Source organism: Taeniopygia guttata, chromosome 7, assembly GCF_048771995.1.
Source record: "Taeniopygia guttata chromosome 7, bTaeGut7.mat, whole genome shotgun sequence".
Lineage (NCBI taxonomy): Eukaryota > Metazoa > Chordata > Aves > Passeriformes > Estrildidae > Taeniopygia > Taeniopygia guttata.
In genome coordinates this window covers 4,882,797-4,897,551 of record NC_133032.1, presented here as the reverse complement: position 1 = coordinate 4,897,551, position 14,755 = coordinate 4,882,797, and the positions used below count along the sequence as shown (strand labels likewise).

The 14,755-nt window shown below is 41.1% G+C and overlaps 1 protein-coding gene across 1 annotated transcript; it reads left to right on the top strand.

Annotated features, from left to right (window-relative positions):
• Positions 1-109: 109 nt before the first annotated feature.
• LOC100219837 (glycerol-3-phosphate dehydrogenase 1-like protein) lies at positions 110-14,725 on the top strand. Its single transcript, XM_002187013.6, has 8 exons — positions 110-294; positions 3,938-4,115; positions 5,978-6,118; positions 7,321-7,459; positions 9,087-9,199; positions 10,769-11,002; positions 11,153-11,259; positions 12,621-14,725. Exons 1-8 carry the CDS (start codon positions 254-256, stop codon positions 12,715-12,717), a joined length of 1,050 nt encoding a protein of 349 aa, XP_002187049.1. The 5' UTR covers positions 110-253; the 3' UTR covers positions 12,718-14,725.
• The last annotated feature ends 30 nt before the right edge of the window (positions 14,726-14,755 follow it).

Here is a 14,755-nt window from a genome sequence, read left to right as displayed (position 1 = left end):
AGAAGGCACCGTTTTCCCCATTCCCCCTTCCAGGCCACTGAACCCCCTCGCAGGGCAGCGCTCGGCGCCGGGCCGCAGGCGGGGCCGGGGAGGAGCCGGCGCTGCCCCGGGGCCGCCGCCCGCGCAGCCCGTCCCCCGAACCGCCGGGGGCCGGGTCGGGCGCCAGGGGCGGCGCTGCCGGCCGGGAGCGAGCGAGCCTGAGCCGAGCCGAGCCGAGCCGAGCCCAGCCCGCGGGCGGGACGCAGCCCGCAGGATGTCGCCGCTCCGCGTCTGCATCATCGGCTCGGGGAACTGGTGAGTGCCGCAGCGCGGGGGGGCTCTCCCTTTGTCCTCCTCCCTTTTTTCCCGTATGTTTTTCCCTTTTCTTCCTCCTTCCCCCGTTCCTTCCTCGGTTTTTCGGGCGGGGGCTTCGCAACAGGTGCGGTACGGGGAGCGGCGGGGCCGGGGGCGAGGGGAGTCTCCACGGTCCTGAAACCGCGACCCCGGCCCTGTCCTGCCGCGGTCCTGCGCTCCTGGGCAGGGACCGCCGGTCCCGAGAGATGCAGCAGTCAGTGAGAACTGGAATAGCGTGAGGCTCTCGCATCACCCCAGGTGTGTGAGCCGCTTAAAGGCTGGCGGCAGAATCCAGAGAGGCCCGGAGCTGCAGCTGTCGCTGTGTATGCCTGCTGATGGGCCCCGGCAGTTCAAATGGAAGCATTCAGCAGTATGAAGGGTGGTGGTGCTGTTTGTGTTCCTCTGAAGGAACCGGGGCACAGGCTTCATTTAAAGCATGATGATTGGCACCTTTCACTTCCTTCCTCCTCAGCGTGTCCTTTTGCATCTTGGTGTGGATACAGCATAATCTTAATTTATCTTCAGCATAGGTCATTTATCTTCATTCTTACAAATATGTTTGCTACTGCTCAGTCCTTTCCAGCCTGGACAAAAGCACAGGTCTCCACAGCTCCTTGAGTCTGACAGATTCCAGTAAGAACAGTAAATCCATCTCACAGGACTTAGCATCTTACTTTTCTTATGCTTTCTGTACACTGAGCACAAACAAACAGACCAACATGCATGTGCATGCATTTGAGATTAGCAAACCTAGCCTCCAGGTAGTGCTGGTGATTGTTTTTGTACAAGGAGAGCAAGCTCCTTAAGATTTTAAAAATATCTGACAGCTAGGTGGAAGTAATGGCAGAAGAGTCAATAAATGAGGGAGTGGTTGCTTGTGAGCTGCTGAGAACATAGCAGAATTAAAGCAAAGCTCTCTGCCTTCCTGTCGTGTAAAAACAGTCCATTGCCTGCAATGCAATCTCTTTGTGCATGACATCTCGCAGCCTTTCACATGGAACTGCACAGGCAAGTCTTCTGGATCTCATTGTCACACTTCTGGCTTTCTCTAGACCCATCACTTGTTTCCTCAGCTGCTGCTTTCCCATGTTTTTCAGGGAAGGCATCCCTCTCCCTGCCACTTTCTCTTCCCTCCCTTGCCTGTGCTGGCAGCTCATTGTCTCTTCCAAGCCCTCAATAGCCATGACTGCATGTTTGGAAGATGACTTTTTTTACCTTTGGTCAGCCCACAGGCACAGACTTCATAATTCTCTTGCTGCATCCTCAAGCCAGGACCACCTGCTTTTTCCAGGCTGCATCCCACAAGATGTCATTTAAAGTCACTTAGTTGTATTCAGATCTGTACCCAATGAAATTCTGTTTTTCCACATGTACCTACAAAACTGAAAAGAGTATACTACAGAGATACTGAGACCCCAGCCCATTCAATATCATATACTTACCCATACTGCCTGGGCCCATCTCTTGCTTCCTACCATATACACCAACTCTAAAATCCTCAGGGAGGACATAAACATTGTACTCTGAGGTATGAATAACTATTATTCATAGCCTTGGTGGCAGAACAGGTTGTTTTAGTGCTACTATGTTTACCTTTGGCAAATATTTTTTCCTTATGTTCCTCATAAATATTTGGGTGGCAGTTCAGATCCCTGCTCTTGAAGCTTTCCTGCAGCTCAGAATCGTGGCTGACATGTGACACAGCAATGTTGCAAAAGCTCATGTCAGCTGCAGAAGTTCAGCAGGTCACAGGGACTTGCTAAGTCAACACTGCCTGGAGGCTCATGAGTGATGTGGTTGAGCAAAGCAAGTGCTGCACTGCATTTTGTGCTTGCCAGTAGGTGCAGGAGGGCTTGTGTTTATCTACTGAGAGTTGCAAGTCTCAGTCAGGATTGCAGGGATTAGAGCTGGATTCCGCATCTTTCAACAGAAAATTGCATGTTCTTGGTACTTAGCTAAAAAAGTTATTTTTATGGGTAGGATTGTGTAAGTTCATCATCCAGGTTGTGCTGGACAACCCAGATAATGAATTTGTATCTCAAGTTTATGAAAAAAACCCCAAACCTTTTTCTTGCTAATACATTTTTCTTATGTGGAGCTCAAGCTTTGAATGTGCCCTCTGCTGATAGCAGGGCAAGAGAATCAGAATATAAGCAATTTTATAAATAATATTAATGTATTATGCATGTCTTTCTTTCAAAACAGCAGAACTCTTACAGAAAAGGTTCACCCTTAAAACACTTCCCTAAATATTGTAAAGGACCAAATCAAATAATCCCTTACAAAATGAAACAAACCCCCAAAACAAAAACCACAAATCAACCAAAAAGCCCCAAACTAAATAACTAAATTTAAAAAAGCACTACTAAAAAAAGCAGGATATCACTTATAATCAACACTGAGCAAAGTGAAACCTGATCTCAGCAGGATTTCTTTATTATTAAAGATTAAGTCCTTAATTACCTATTAATAAGACCTTATTCATTATTAAGCAATTTAACCTTATGCAAACCTGTTACACGAAAAATATGGGTGAACCAAGGAGGGTCAGTTACAATGAGGTTTTCCTTTGAATCATTAACAGCATAGACCTACCTGGACTTTGATATTCCTAAGAACTTTATCAGTTCTAGAACACACACCACAGCTAAATCCTATTCATGCTCCTTGTTACACGTGGGTCAGAGGAAAAGAGTGCTGCAACTGGAGCTTCTCTTTCACTCCTGTTAATAAAGTGGCCAATATTTGAGAGATTAAAGTAGCATTAAAATGTAGAGAAGATAGAGAGGAGTAAAAATAATCACCCCTCTTCCCCAAATAATTTAAAGTTCATTAAACAATAATTCAAATATTTTCTGTGAGGTTTCTAATTCTCCCTTCCCATGTGAGTGTTTGCAGGCCTGCAGTGATGATGGGGGAATAAAACTATTGTCTGACCTGAAATTAAAAATGCTCAGCATGATTCAAGATGAGTAAACAGCATGGTTAAAATACCCTCAGGCTGCAAGTATTACAGGTCCTGTTACAATGATAATTAGAACAATAAGTAAAGAGAAATCACCAGATTGAAGAGTTGTTTGGGTTTTTTTCTGAGCATTTAGCTCTTATGTAAAATCCTTATTGTAACTGTTCGGTTATAGATAGGAAAGTGGGAAGCATCTATTTTACATGAGATGCATGAAGACTGTCACAGCAAGGTTGCTCAGCACTTACTTACCACCTAAATTATTTTACATTTATTGATCTTGACGAAAAACAGAATTATCTGAGGACCATAAAAGATTTTAATCTCAGATAATGTATTCTTAGTATTATTGATGGTACATCACACACCTATATAACCTTTATAACCTCTATAACCTTTGATACTACTTCAGTTCCATTATTGCAGTTATATTTTTCCCCTGTTCTACTTCCTCTGGTGTTAAACTTGAGGGACTTTTGATGCAGGGTAGTGGATAAAGCTTTCTGATAAATGCTGCAAGCACCTGGACAGCTTTATAGCACAGGCTTTTTATGAGTTATGATGTTTAAAGTAACTAGTGTTTCCAATTCACAATAAAAGTACTTTTCCCCTTTTAGTTATTTTTATTTTATTTTACAGGGGATCAGCCATAGCAAGAATCATTGGCAAAAATGTCCAGAAGTCAAACAGATTTGATCCCACTGTCAAGATGTGGGTATTTGAAGAGATCATTAATGGAAGAAAACTCTCAGAAATCATCAACCAAGAACATGAAAATGTTAAATATCTGCCTGGGTATAAGATACCCCACAATGTGGTAAGTTGAAAAATAAAATTAAATCACTGAACTTACTTTTTTTTTTTTTTTTCCAATAAGGGAGGTGATGTCTGAAAAAAAGTATTAGGAAGCAATTCACTGTTTTGTTCTGGTTTGCCACCTAACTCACTCCATTATAACTCCCTGGAATATAATTAAGTTCTGTTATTTATGCTTGTCTTGTATGTCACATGCAACTTCAAACACCAACTGTGTCTGTGCTGGTATCACACCATCCTCCTCCCTGGCAGAGAGCAGCACAACTCTAGAAATGGCAGGCAGAGATCTGTCTACGCAGAGCTATTTCAAACCCACAGCATCTTCTGGAAAAACAGACAAAGCTACTGTTCTCCTTTCTTCAGAAAAAAAAAAAAAATCAAAGCAGAGCTGTGGCTTACAAGAAGGTGAATAATGAGCTATCAGCTCATAGGTGATTTCAGGACAGCTGTAGTTAATAAAGCTCTAAATTGTATCAAAAAATATAAGGTATTTATTTTCATGGACATTTAAAATACCAAGTTACACATCTCAAATTAATTACCTTAAAAAATTTACTGCTTCTGAAACAAGTGAGGTGAGGGGGTTTGGCTGTTCAAGATTTTGCCAAACGCTGCTGCTTTGTGAGTAGTGCCGCATTTTTGGAACAGTTGTAGTTGTAAAGGGAAATTAAAATGCTGCATGTGGTGGGTCTCCTTGCTTGGGGAGTGGCTATATTTAGTATTCCATTTTGTGCTGTGATTGCATATTTGCAGTCTAGTGTTTGAACTTGGCACACAGTTCTCCTGGGTTACAACTGACTTGTCACTGTTATTTTTACAACCTTCTAGCAGATCTTGTCACCATCCCTTGAGGCCAGCCTCACCCTGTTTAGAGCAAAGCTTGAGGCTTCACCAGCAAAAATCAGCTGGTTGCAGTAGAGGGACCCTCAGACTATCTCCAACTGAGGAAAAAAAAAGAAACGCAAACAAGCTGAGCTTTTCCTTGCATTGCTCTGCAGCATTTTGGAGAGACAGGAGCACAGCCCGTGCAGTGCTGCCAGCCTCTGCCCTGCTCCCACTTCACTGTTTTCCCAGAGAAGCAGTCTGGCTGGCAGCAGCTCTGGTTTTCTTGCTGGGAGTCCCACTTGCTTAAGGTTGCATGCTTCAAGGCTGCATCTAAGAGTGATGTTTGCTCCTACTGTAAATTGCTTCTAGCAGGCTCAAATGCACCTGCTGTTGCCTCTGTAGCCTGGCTTGAATTATTGTTCTGAGTAATGCCAGCATGTGGAGGAAGATACAGCTAGGTAGTTTTTAAGCATGCTGTAGAGGTTTTTGTAATTCTTGTGAAAATTACTGTATATTTAAAACAAAGGCACACAGCCAAAGATTATGATAATTTCTGTCTTTTGATACAGTTTATCCCTCAGTAACTCAGCTGGTGACCTATGGAAACTAAAGACCTCCAGAAGAGCCTCTGTCCCAACCACCCCATTTTTCTCCTGTGCTCCCCAGTGCTACCACTCATTCCAGAAGAATCATATGGGGTTGGTCAGCCATCTTCAGGAACCAGATCAAGAAGCTGAACTAGCAAAGGGGCTTCCCAGCACATCACAAATTTATGAAGTACATTATCCTTCCCAGATTATCCACACAGGGTTAAATTATTTAAAAATTATTAAAAATCCAACCCCAAAACAGTTCAGCTGTTTTGGATATTTCAGAAGAGATCTGCAGCTGTTCGTGTGGAGAGCTGGCACCTATGCCATAGGGCCAGTTAAAATTAAGGACATTTGCACTCATTTGCCATGGCTTTGGCATGATGGTGTCTTGCAAGGACTGAGGACTCTTACCTGGGGCTCATTTTGTTTGTCACTCTTGTCCCAGGTGGCTGTACCAGACGTGGCTGAAGCAGCAAACGGGGCAGATGTTTTAGTGTTTGTTCTGCCACATCAATTTATTGGACGAGTCTGTGAGCAGATTGCAGGACAGATAAAACCTGGGACATTTGGGATTTCCCTGATCAAGGTAAGTTGTTGTCTCCACAGTACCCAGTCAATATGGAGTAAATAAACAGCTCCAACTTAAGGGCAGGAGCTGCAGCCCTCAGCTGCACACTCTGCATAAACATGAACATTTTCTCCTGCAAGAGTTAAATCTTGCCCAGCTCTGCCAGCCCTTCTGCTACTCTCATGGCTGTGGAGAGGGAAGGATGGGGCAGCCTATCCAGGCTAAGAGTATCTGGTTTTGCCAGTCTATTTAGCCTGGATCAGCTCCCACTTGGACCAGCATGGAGGTGAAAATGGGCAGAGGAAGGGATGCATAAAGCTGGAACTGCTGCCAGAAAAATATTCTGAGATTACAGCCTCAGTTAACTCCTAACTGAGAACTCTTGAGTCAAAGTGCCTCTTCCAAGTACATGCTAAAGCTTTCTTGGCAGCATTAAAATGGCATAATAACATGAATGATTTTGCAAAACTGAAGCAATTTCAATCTGGCATGAACAGAGGCATCTCTTTTTAAGGTTAGAGAGGTACCAGATTATCGTAATCTTTAAAGGAGTTAATATTTTAAAAGAATGTCAAAGTAAAAGCCAGAGGCAAAGCATAGGAATGTAGTCTTACCACTTCTTTGATTGCATTATAGGAAATATCCCACTTAAAATTGCAATGAAAGAAATGTAATTCAAATTTTTGAACTTTAATACCAGCTCTTCCACTGTATAGAAATTATCTCATAACCAGCAGTAAGGAGAAGAGAGGCAGGTGGGAGAGGAAGGAAATTTCTGCAAATTTAGCTTAAAAAACCTAAGACAGTTCAGTATACTCCTTAACACCCAAAAAGAACTCTGATTAATACTTAGATCTTGCAAAAAAAGCCATTTTTATAGACTTAGTTTTAAATGTCTTTTCCTGTACTACAGAAATTTAACCAAAAGGAAAAATACAACATCAAAGAAAGCAAGACTCAGGACAGCAGCACTTCATGTGAGGCCTCTTGCAGGATTACCTTGACTGTCACCCCTTCTCCCTGAGCTTGCCTTGAATTTGCAGTTACCAAAGTACAAATCCAAAGCATTTTTATTAATGGCTAATACTAGTGATTATAAGACCCTTTTTTAAAATTAAAACTAGAGAGCTGCAGGCAATAGAACACCTTCTGCTTTACCAGTGCTCTGCTGCTGTAATTTTCCTGGCATAATACCCTGGCTTTAACTATCTTCTTTTCAGGGGATTGATGAGGGTCCTCATGGCCTGAAGCTCATCTCTGACCTCATTCGAGAGCAGCTGAAAATAGAGATCAGTGTGCTGATGGGGGCCAACATAGCTAAAGAAGTGGCTGATGAGAAGTTCTGTGAAACCACCATTGGTAACTATTGCAAAGAGCCAATTAGAGCTGGGGCTTAAAGTCACCTGTGGCAGGATAACCTCTGGAAGAAGCAGAGGGATATGACTGGTCCCTAGATGGTCCCCAAGTGGAGCAGTGCCTGCTGAGCTCCTTTAGGGAGTGAGGATTATTTCAGAGAATTTGGTCCTGAATCAGATTCAATCTGACAGTGGGTTTCAGTGCTGAGAGTTAATTTAATCAATTGAAAATATCACAGCTTAATCCTGTTTCTGTAGGAGTTGGCAAGAGCCACCTTTTGTGTTTGTAGGGCTCAACACTGAGTGTATCAGTGTATCAACAGCTGATACAGAATACAGTCTAGACAAAGTGTAATCAGAAGCTTCTATGTGCTCATACTCCCAGAGGGGTATTTCTTAATCTTAAAATTTCTTTGTTTGGAAAAGAAAACCCAGTAACATTCTGTTCCTCTCTGCCCTTTGGACTACTTACCAAGACACAGCCTCAGATCCTCCCAGACTGGGTCTGATCTGATTTGGAAAGTTCATCCAGTAGTTTTTAAAACTCAGAGGTTTTTAAAATCAGTCAAAATTAAAGTTACATCCTTCCACAGCTAGGAAAGGCAAAAGAAAAATAAATTGTGTTGCAATAATGTTTATTTGCCTTGCAAATATTACAGTAATAGTACAACTGTACCAGCTGGGCATTTGTTACTGAAAGAGCAGCTAAGCACAGATAGGACTAGACATGATTAGGAGAGTTGAGCTATGTTAATTCTCTTGGGGGGAAATTTAACTTCTCCTGGCCTGGTTTGAAGCTATGATGTGATGACTGTGCAAAGAGCTTTGCCCCTTATTTTTGTCCCCATGGAAAGCCACACAGTCCAGAAACAGCTGCCTCAAAGAGAACTGGTACTGTGAAGAACAAGAAGCAAACCTCAAGTTTCTCATGAGATGGTGAGAAACCTCCCTGCTACCAGAGTGTGGTGCCCCAGCCTAGTAAACCTCACAGCTGAGCTCACCCTGAAGGAAACCAAGCTACCTGTACAAAACTCAAGTGCAACTCTATTCAAAGGTCTTTGGCCAGCTGGCCATAGGCTCTCTAGGTCCAGGCAAATCTCAGTTCCTTTAGCACTAAGGGCTCTCCTTGGCTGAACACTGTAACGTGATACATGACCTCTGTAGAATTGGTAGGAAAAAGGTTTAGCAGTGCCAACCTTCAATTTCATGATCTGTGCATCCCCCTGTTACTGGGCAATAGTAATTTGTGCCCCATGATAGTACTTAGCAGTGACCCAGGTTTACATTTTCAAAGCAGAAATTATACCATTGTCCTGCAGGAAACAGTTTGTAAATAATGTCTTTTGTAAGGTCCGTGGTTGTACAAGCTTTCTCAGGCAGAAAGATTCATTAGGGGGTATCTACTTTTAAGCTCTTTAAAGTGCCATTAAGCAATATTGATCAATGCCCTGGAGCTCCCTACACGTAACACTGGCATCCAGCAGCAGAAAATGCTGTTGCACAGATCTCTGGTTTAGCAACACTTGGGACTGGGATCACAAAAGCTGAAGTTGTCCCTAGAACCTTATTGCAGGTGAATTGTGTGTACTCTGAAACATTGTAAAAGCCTCTTTCATCCTTCTTTCCCACAGGATGCAAAAATGAAACTCAAGGGGAAATCTTTAAAGAATTAATGCAGACCCCCAATTTCAGGATTACTGTGGTGCTTGACTCTGATACAGTGGAGCTTTGTGGAGCCTTAAAAGTGAGTGTTTTCAAGCCAATATGTTAAATCAGGGCCAAATTCTAATCTTACCTGAGTATTCTGTAAGCCATGGGGTTTAATATGAGTCCTGTCACCATGTGAGTGAATGAGAGAAGACAAGATGCATCATTCATGAGCCAGTTTTCCAACCTGGAAAATAAACCTGGGAAATAAATTCCCCCAAAAAGGGGAAATATATTTAAAAGGCAGCTGCAGGCAAAGCATTTAAAAATATTTGTATTTTTATCTTTATTTTACCAGAGGCACATCTGTTTCTGAGAGCAGAGTTTAGTCTACTGTGTTTTCTTTTCTGTGTGTTGTGAGCACACAGAACAAATACTCTCACTACATAGAGTAGCTCCACTAATAATTATGTCCATGGTTTAAATACTAACCTGCAAGAAAATTCACATCAGAAGTGATGCTCTGTGTTGGCAGCACGTCTGTGTGGCATTCAGCAATATCCACATGGAGATCTCAGGTGGGATCAGAAATGACACCAGAGTCACCAAATTTTCAATGAGGAGACAATAATGTGAGATTCAGAGTTTGCTTTTATATGAATTCAAAGTGACTTCAGCATGTGATCCTTTTTACTTCTTTATACATTTAGTCATTTATACTTCAATAATTCACCTTTCTATGGAGGAGGTGGATGACTGATGAGGAAAAAATTGGTCCTGTTTAACTTCACATACAAAAATAAAATTTTATGACATACAAAACCAAATACTACAGATTTAGCTTTTGGCCACAGAGCAGAACTGGGGGCAGGAACATAGGGGATAGAGTTTTTTACTGTTTTATGATAAATCATTTCATTTCTCGGAATCATCGGTTTGGTTTTGCCTCTGCTAAAAAAACCTGAAAAATTAAACATGTGTACCGGGGTACATACATGTCTGGAGCAAACATGGCAATGGTAGCACTAAGTAGCATATTACTCATATACACTGAACTACATTTTTTTAGGGACTTCTTTAGGAGCTAGGAATTGTAAAGTGGGAAGGGAAGCATGCTGAACAATGGTGAGGACTTGTGAAGATTTTTAGGATCCTGAAAAATTTGTTTAGAGCTGTAGACAAGGGCAGTTCTACTGATAATTATAGGTAAGCCCAAAATTTGATCTACTGCAGCATCTTCATAGAATCTATGCCTGCTCAAATTGGAGACCCACAAAGAAAACCTGAAAGGTTTGACTCTGTGTGGGATATTTTAAATAGTTAAACAGAAAGGTCAGCGAGATCCAACTTGGAACTAGCGGGAAAACAAAACACTAATTGCATACATGCTATGTGATTGCACTATTAGTGTATAAAACACTGCTTTGGTTTTTGCCCATGGGAGTAACAGCAGATACTTAATAAAAATCTTCTAAAAGCCCAGGGACTTCTGCTCAGCATTATCTGTCTCTTCACAAGATAAACTCATGACCATTGGAAATTGACCCTTGTTCTGATGAAGACAGGTTTGTTGGGTTTCCTTGGAGCTCAGTGCATGCTGATAAGCTGCACACCTTGGCTGATTGTTTCCTTCCCTCCCCTGTATTTTGCACTGGCCCATTTTTAGAACATCGTGGCGGTGGGCGCAGGGTTCTGTGATGGACTGAGTTTCGGCGACAACACCAAGGCAGCAGTGATACGCCTGGGCCTCATGGAGATGGTGGCCTTTGCCAAGATGTTCTGCAAGGGACCAGTGTCAATAGCCACCTTTTTGGAAAGCTGTGGGGTTGCTGATCTCATCACCACCTGCTACGGTGGGCGCAACAGAAAAGTAGCGGAAGCCTTTGCTCGCACAGGAAAAGTAAGGAAGAATTTGAAATACTTTATGCTAACACTTGAAGAAGTCCTTCTGTGTTTTACAAAGGCATTGTTAATTGTTTACCTTCTTGATAACTGCTAGTATCACAGCAGTATCCCCTCTGACCCAAGTAATCAATCTTCTCTCTTCTAGTCCATTGAAGAGCTGGAAAAGGAGATGCTGAATGGACAAAAGCTGCAAGGTCCTCAGACCTCTGCTGAAGTCTACAAAATTCTGAAACAGAAAGATATGCTCCATAAGTAAGTGCTTTGACTTAAAAAAACCCAACAAAAACAACAACAAATCATGAGTGATTCACAACCTCCTTAACTGTACTTGTGTTTAATTATCTTGTTCATTTCTGCAACAACAGCTTTCTACACCTTGGGCCCCTGCTAGAGCCTGGTTTGACTCCTCATTGCCAGGGTCAGTTGAGAGTGGATTCAGGGGATACTGTTAGTGCCTAATACAGTAATGTGAGATCACATGTTGGAACAGCAGGGAAAACAATCACAGAGTATTCTGAGTTGGAAGGGACCCACAGAGATCATCACCAAATCTTAAGTGAATGGCCCATACACAGGAAACAAAATAAATTATAATGTAAAGAAGCCTCCCAGACATCCCCATCCCACAAATAAGATTTAAGGCTGTACACAGAATCGTCTTGCAGACATGATTCATGGGCCAAAGGGTTTCTTGTTTTCAGTATACCAGCATTGCAGCTTGCAGCAGTCCTGCTCTCAGTGCAAACCTGAATTTGGTATCTCAGTACAAATTTCAGGATCATATTCCTAATCAAAGATTCTTACATGCACTGAACAGGTAATGTGTACTGATATCAATGCTTTAGTGCCACAAAAGTAAAATGGTAAAGGTAAAAAGTACCTCTAATTGCTTAGGATGATGTAGGATTATAAATAATTTGAAACCTTTACCTCAACTTACACAACAGAAAAGCTAGACTTCCCTCCATCCCTTTTCCTCTCATACATCAGCAGTACTGAGAAGTCAAACACTGCTAAATTAATCCTTAAAAACTCATTAGAATTGGAACAGATACAAAAGATTCACGTGGCATTATCTTTCAAAAATGAGAGAGAAAAGGAAAGCTTTAAATCACAACTTGATCTAATAATTATCCTATAATTGCCCTTTGTTACATGCTCAGCTCCAAATCATTCAGTGGATTCATTTTTTACCACATAATGACTGCAATAGCTTGTAAAAGGAAAAGAATCCTTTAAGCCAAGAAAAGAAAATCATTAGACATTTTCATTCTTTTTAGTCCTTTGGATATCAGTAATGACTGCAAATAATGTATCCATTTTGCACGCAGCAGGAAAAGAGGATATGCAATTCAAAATTGTTTTTAAATAAAAAATACTGGATCGGTATTTTGCTTCCAAAACAGCTTTTCTCTGCTGTCACTCCCATGATTTGCTCCTCTGCTTCGCCCATTAGTCTTCCAGTAAAGGTAGCCCCAAGCTAAAATTATATCGTAAAGAGAGACAAAATTTTTCCACTTTCAACAGAACAAAAAAATTCCTTCCATTAAAATAGAATAAAAATAATCATATAAATTTTAAAAACTATTTTAATTCCTATATACTTCTTTCAGGTTTCCATTATTTACAACCATCTACAAGATCTGCTATGAGCGTCGATCAATCCAAGATTTCATCACGTGCCTGCAGAACCACCCAGAGCACAAGTAGAGATCCCTTCTCCTCACCTGGCTGAATTCTCATCTTCCTGGGACTTCTGTCCACTCCACAGCAATTGAAGTAGAGAAACAGGTTGTGTAACACTTGCTGTAAAAGCAGCAAAGAATGTATTTAATTCCCCTTGCCCTAGGGGTAAAAAAAATCTGCCTTTAATTTCAACATTATTATATCCAAGGAATAGGAAACAAATGTAAAACTTAATATTATTTGAATTAGTAATGTGGGTATTTCCCTATAATTATTTTCTTGTTAACTGAAAACAGTTCCCCTTGTGATTTCTACAACAGAGCTAAATAGTGCACATAAAACTCAACGTTTTGCCTACAATTACTTCTAGAATGGCACAACCTGTAGAAAAATCAAAGCACTCATTCAAACAGATAAATCATAGTTAAAAAAAAAAAAAAAGAAATCCAGGAGCAGTTAGATGCAATCACATGGACAAATGCTGGATTTCCATGATTCACCTCAAAAACAAATAACATTTTGTATTCTGGGACATTTAGGCCTTCCTTAATTTAGTTTCCCAGTAGAAGCTTCTTTGGAAAAATAGGTACTATTACTGTGCTCAGACACACATGAATGTTCATCAGATGTATAAATACAACAGTTTAAGGGGTGGGGGAAAAGAAGAAGGTGCTTGGGATGGGTGTATTGTTTGTTTCAAATCTGGAACACTAGGAATCTTCAGTAATAATCTGACCTTGATTAAATTTACTGTATTCCTTTAAACACAGAAAAAACATCTGGAATAACCAAAGACAATTTTGTTAGCATCAGATTTTCTCAGCAAGTCTTCATCATTAATTTGAATCAGCTGAGAGGTGAGAAGTGGAGGTTGACAGGGAGATGTACCCAGGGCTCAGCTTGCGCACTTGCTGATATTTTGAGGGGACAACCAGTAACAGTGACAAACTCTCTGTTATACTTGACTTTTTGTACCTGTATGGAAGTGACCACTACAGACGCACAGAACTCCTGTGAACTGGCATTTCACACCCGGCTGCATTCCAGGAAACTCCACTGCTCTGACCAGTGCAGCTCCCTGCAGCTTTCCAGACTGCAGTCGTGTCCTGATCCTGCTCAAGCAGCACATCCTGGAGAGAGATCTCCCATCTGCTTCTGAATTTTAAACACAAACTGGGTTCACAGACCAGGGGTTTTTATTGTGGTACCAGTATCATGAATTTTAGAAACATTGAAGTTTTTAAACCTTATAGTTGTACTTGGGTAACTTTACATACCTGATGTTTTTCAGAGTTAAAAACACTACAAAATGAACAGTGGCACATTTTATAAGCTTTAATCCCCTTTTGAAATATTCCTATTTTGAGAGAAGGCAAAAAAAAGAAGGAAGAGTAACCTACTTTTGCTGTGCTTTATCAGATTTTCTGAAATTGCAGAGAAGGCAAGTTTTTTTAAATCAGTGTACTCGCTATCATATTGCTTAGAGGAAAAAATGAGCTAATTATAAAATAATTTCAACTAATTTTAGAGGAATTATAGGTCTTTCCCATTTACCAGAGTAATATATATATATATAAAATAATGTATTGTAATTACAAATATATTGTAAAAATCTCAGTCTCACAGCTAGCAAAGCTAGCTCAGGTACCAAAACCAGTGGCTGCAGCATCCCTGATGCTCCTGAACAGCAACAAGGGTAGCTCAGCTCCTCCTGCTCAGAGTCCAGTCACAGCTAACAGCTTGGGGCTCTGCAGAGCAACACCAACATTCCTGCCCCTGAAATGGGAATCATGTGACCAAATCCTTCACACAAAGCAGGGAATTTATGATCTTCAATTTGAAGTGGAAAAATACTTACACATTGCACAGTTTTGAAGTATCAAAGACATGAGGATGGGATAGAGAATTCAGGAACCTCCTTCCTTTACCATCAGGCTGAATTTCTGATAAGTCATATATGAGCTAATAATAACATAGAATATTTTACATTCAAAGTGTATCAAATAATTTAATAAAGTGATCAATATGCAGACTTGATGGAATTTCATTTTTCAACATTCTC

What these genes read in the sequence shown, in the direction of transcription:
- LOC100219837 (XM_002187013.6), top strand. Translation starts at nt 254, where the DNA reads ATGTCGCCGCTCCGCGTCTGCATCATCGGCTCGGGGAACTG. An exon ending in GTTCTGTGAAACCACCATTG is followed by an intron (nt 7,460 to 9,086) that starts GTAACTATTGCA and finishes TCTTTCCCACAG; the next exon opens with GATGCAAAAATGAAACTCAA. An exon ending in AGCTTTGTGGAGCCTTAAAA is followed by an intron (nt 9,200 to 10,768) that starts GTGAGTGTTTTC and finishes GCCCATTTTTAG; the next exon opens with AACATCGTGGCGGTGGGCGC.